This window comes from Agrilus planipennis, unplaced genomic scaffold (assembly GCF_000699045.2).
Source record: "Agrilus planipennis isolate EAB-ADULT unplaced genomic scaffold, Apla_2.0 scaffold773, whole genome shotgun sequence".
Lineage (NCBI taxonomy): Eukaryota > Metazoa > Arthropoda > Insecta > Coleoptera > Buprestidae > Agrilus > Agrilus planipennis.
The window spans coordinates 4,818-8,927 of NW_020439423.1; the positions used below are offsets into that span (position 1 = coordinate 4,818).

Here is a 4,110-nt window from a genome sequence, read left to right on the forward strand (position 1 = left end):
GTCCCTGATGTCCTGGAGCCGTCCTGATGTAGACTTGACGTCCCTGATGTCCTGGAGCCGTCCTGATGTAGACTTGACGTCCCTGATGTCCTGGAGCCGTCCTGATGTAGACTTGACGCCCCTGATGTCCTGGAGCCGTCCTGATGTAGACTTGACGTCCCTGCTACCTGTAAAAAAGTCCTATTGTTAGTAAAAGAAATAAAACAAATGTAAACAGAAAAGTGTTATTAATAAAATAAAAGTGTTATTAAGGTATAAGAAAGAAAGATAAAAAATTTAAAGAACAAATATCCTACCTTGAAGATAATCGATGGCTGATGTCTTCCCAAGGTCAATGACGAAGATCCACGGTGGAAGGGAAGTCGACTTGAATTTCCTGCTGCTTGTAAAAAAGGCCTAAAAAAAGAAAAAGAATAATTCGTTTTTTCTTTTTATCTTTTGCAGACTGACCGATAAATAAAAGCGTATTGATGTTTTTGATACTACTAAATATCGAGAAATGGATGATGTGGTGTGATATACAGTTCTTCCTGCACTTCTTTTGCACTTCCTTCTTCACTTGAAAACATCATTATTAAGGTAAGAATGTATGTTATAATTAAAATATTGNATAATAAAGAAGACAAAAAATAGAAGTTTTAAAGAATAAATAAGCATACCGTTTGTTTGTTGGTGGACTTTCGTTAAAGATTTCCACGGTGTCTGACCCCCTTGCTGTGCTGCAGAAGTCTTGTAAATAAGCTTGAGAGTTCTTACGACCTGTAAAAAGTACTACAGTTAATAATGTAAATTTAAGGAAAAAACATTAAGTTCCGAAGGAAGATAAACATTAAAGTAAGTTAGTGTTAAAGTAAAAAACAAAGAAAAGCATCGAAAAGATTATTAATCGAATTAAGTTTAGAAAAATGTAAAACAAAACAAAGAAGTAGATAAAGAGAAAAAAGTTTTAATGAATAAGTTGAATAAAACCTACCTTTATTCTATATTAAAATAACAGCCAAAAATCAGTAACTACTAAAAATGAAAAAATACTAATCAGGTAGATAACAAATTAGTTTGATCTATAGGGATTAACATTTAAAATATGTGTAATGTAACACTGTATTTCATAGGAACATCCTGAAAACTTGAGTATGCCAGTTGGCCATTGATTTTAATGGCTGTTTCATTTAACTCCAGATGTTCCAATTCCATTTCATTCATGAAAAAAAATTTCTCCCTTATTAATTCTCCAACACTTTCATTTATCATTAGTATCACACATGCTACTTTTATGTCTATTGATTTATTAGTATTATTAATGTTAATTTGTTTTCTTTTACTTTTTTTACAGTTTGAGGGATGATTGTTTTGCTTATTGCTTACTAACATCAGGACTTTCTTGTATGTCTGAAGAGTTATTCCAGCCAACATAGGAATCTGTCTACATATTCACGATTGTGGAGACAACCTTTGACAAAGCCAACAAAGGAAAAGTAAGGTTTATTTATCATTTTCTCTTTTTATTTACCTTATTAGTACTTCTTTACATATTTTATTTCTTCTGATTTACTTTGACTTTTTCGACAACCTAATTACTCTTTGCTAGTTATCTTTTTTGTGCTTGTCTTTACTTATAAATCTTTTCTTTACTTATTAATATTTTCTTTTTATTTACATTAACTTAATTTCTTTTATTTTTATTAAATCTTTTATTTACTAAGATAAGGACTTTTTTTACAGGTCACAGGTATTCCAACACCTATTTACAACTCAGAACATCCAGGAGAGCCAGAGCTANTAATAAAAATCAGTCAATTATAAATTCGCTTTAAAAAGTATCAAAAAAGAAAAAGGTATAACAACAAAACCAACAACTAAAAAATTGAGAGAAAGACGAAAGGAAATTATTTTATCCATCTGATTGAATGTATATATAAGGTAATAAGAGTGTAAATAATCTTTATAATTATTCCTATTGAATTAATTAAAATTTGAGTGATTTGGCGAATAGTGCGGCCATTGCCTGAGTTTTATCGCCATTAAAACGTCTAAGTTCGAAAATTACTTGCTCCCTCGTGAAACTCAAAGCTACGAGCTCTTTTATGTCGTCCTCTGTGAACTTTTCATTTAAAATTGCCTCGTTTGCAGTTATAAGTGGCTGATTTGCGCTAGAATTAATGCTTATACCTTTCTCGGCCTGCTGAGAACTACTACTACCTGAATTATCTGCAATAAAAAAACTTTGTATACACCGAAATTTTATCATTTTCAAACACGACTTCACAAACAATAACAGCGGATACTACATGCATGCAAAAGGACTACGATCAATAAGACATCTTCCTTCATTTTCAGGATTATTTTCATACTCTTATTGACCCAAGTCCTTTATACGAGTACACATAGAGAAAAGATGTCGATTTTTTTCTTTAAAAATAAAATACTGTCGGTAATTTTGTAAAAACAATTTTGCTGTTATTCCAGAAATTAAGTCGTATACGTTTTAGTACAATTTATTAGTAGTTAATTATAAAATTTAATTGATTTTAGAAAGAGGTTTACATTTTCCAGAAATTTGGAGGTTATACATTACAGAAGATCGTAGATTTACACAATTAGTTTAGTCTTCACTCTTCACAAAAAAGATTTATTCATAAACATCACAGAAGAAACCCAAAAGTTTAATTATAAGAATATATCTATGAGAATTATCCATCGTGACCGTGACTGAAATCATATGACAGCCGCAGCACATATTGAAAAAGTAAATAAGTGGGTGAGGCGAAGACAGCTTTTAATACCTTAAAGTCGTGCAGTAGTTTTTTTTTGAGCAACAAAATGAAGGGATGCATTTTTAATGTTGATAACGGTTATTTGGAGGGTTTGTGCCGAGGTTTTAAATGTGGAATTCTGAAACAATCCGACTATTTAAATTTGGTTCAGTGTGAAACTTTGGAAGGTAACAAAGTCTCTTAGTTAGCGTTAGTGATAAGAACGTTGTTTGTAATATCATAGTTTTGTTACTTAGATTTAAAGCTTCATTTGCAAGGAACAGACTATGGAACGTTCTTGGCAAATGAACCTTCGCCGCTTGCAGTGTCTACGATTGACGATAAACTACGAGAAAAACTTGTGATCGAATTTCAGCATATGAGAAACCACGCTGTAGAACCGTTAAGCACATTTTTAGATTTCATAACGTACAGCTACATGATTGATAACATAATATTGTTAATTACTGGAACACTTCATCAAAGACCTATTTCTGAATTGATTCCTAAATGCCACCCGCTTGGTAGTTTTGAACAAATGGAGGCTATTCATGTAGCAGCAACACCTGCAGAACTGTACAATGCTGTCTTGGTTGATACCCCACTGGCACCTTTCTTTGTTGATTGTATAAGTGAACAGGATTTGGATGAGATGAATATAGAGATAATTCGTAATACACTTTACAAGTCTTACTTGGAAGCTTTCTACAATTTTTGTAAAGAAATTGGGGGTACAACTGCTGATGTTATGTGTGAAATATTGGCAGTAAGTTGAGAACTTAATTTGTTAATATTTCATACGTAAATGTTTATGTCTTTCTCTAAGTTTGAGGCTGATCGTCGTGCCATAATTATTACTATTAACTCATTTGGAACTGAGTTAAGCAAAGATGACAGGGCTAAATTATATCCCCGATGTGGTAGACTGAACCCAGATGGCTTAGCTTCACTTGCACGAGCTGAAGATTACGAGCAAGTCAAAGCAGTTGCCGAATATTACGCTGAATATAACAAGCTATTTGAAGGGGCGGGAAACAATCCCGGAGATAAGACCCTTGAAGACAAGTTCTTTGAATACGAGGTCTTTTTTTAATATCTCGGTGCTTTTAATGTTACTATAAATTAATTTCTGTTTCAGGTGAAACTTAATGTGCATGCTTTCTTACAACAGTTCCACTTTGGAGTATTTTATTCTTACTTAAAACTTAAGGAACAGGAAACACGTAACATTGTCTGGATTGCTGAATGTGTGGCTCAGAAACACCGAGCAAAAATTGATAATTATATCCCTATTTTTTAAAATCAGTATTGCAATTAATTTTGTTTTCAACATTCTACCAGTAGTCAAAATTTCAAC

General features: G+C 32.4%; 2 protein-coding genes and 1 long non-coding RNA gene across 3 annotated transcripts in view; 2 read left to right on the top strand and 1 right to left on the bottom strand.

Annotated features, from left to right (window-relative positions):
- The window catches only part of LOC112905823, a 3,814-nt gene extending 2,035 nt beyond the window's left edge, over positions 1-1,779 (top strand). Inside the window, exons 3-4 of the transcript XR_003232035.1 lie at positions 1,334-1,475; positions 1,723-1,779. The gene's annotated coding sequence lies outside the window, so the exon portion shown is untranslated. The remainder of the gene's footprint in view (positions 1-1,333; positions 1,476-1,722) is intronic.
- LOC108743494 lies at positions 7-862 on the bottom strand. Its single transcript, XR_001938843.2, has 3 exons — positions 660-862; positions 297-396; positions 7-167 (listed from the first exon to the last, which is right to left on the bottom strand). It is a non-coding gene; the product is annotated as an uncharacterized LOC108743494 (long non-coding RNA).
- Positions 1,780-2,714: 935 nt separating the features above from the next.
- Positions 2,715-4,076, top strand: LOC112903967 (V-type proton ATPase subunit d). The gene is made up of 4 exons (XM_025978984.1): positions 2,715-2,941; positions 3,011-3,519; positions 3,580-3,834; positions 3,892-4,076. The coding sequence occupies exons 1-4, from the start codon at positions 2,821-2,823 to the stop codon at positions 4,051-4,053; spliced, it is 1,047 nt and encodes a 348-aa protein (XP_025834769.1). The 5' UTR covers positions 2,715-2,820; the 3' UTR covers positions 4,054-4,076.
- Positions 4,077-4,110: the final 34 nt, after the last annotated feature.

Bases quoted from the DNA above. Each gene is read 5' to 3' on its own strand.
- LOC112903967 (XM_025978984.1), top strand. From the start codon at position 2,821: ATGAAGGGATGCATTTTTAATGTTGATAACGGTTATTTGGAGGGTTTG. The intron at 3,520-3,579 runs GTAAGTTGAGAA...TCTTTCTCTAAG, and splicing joins TTATGTGTGAAATATTGGCA to TTTGAGGCTGATCGTCGTGC. The intron at 3,835-3,891 runs GTCTTTTTTTAA...TTTCTGTTTCAG, and splicing joins ACAAGTTCTTTGAATACGAG to GTGAAACTTAATGTGCATGC.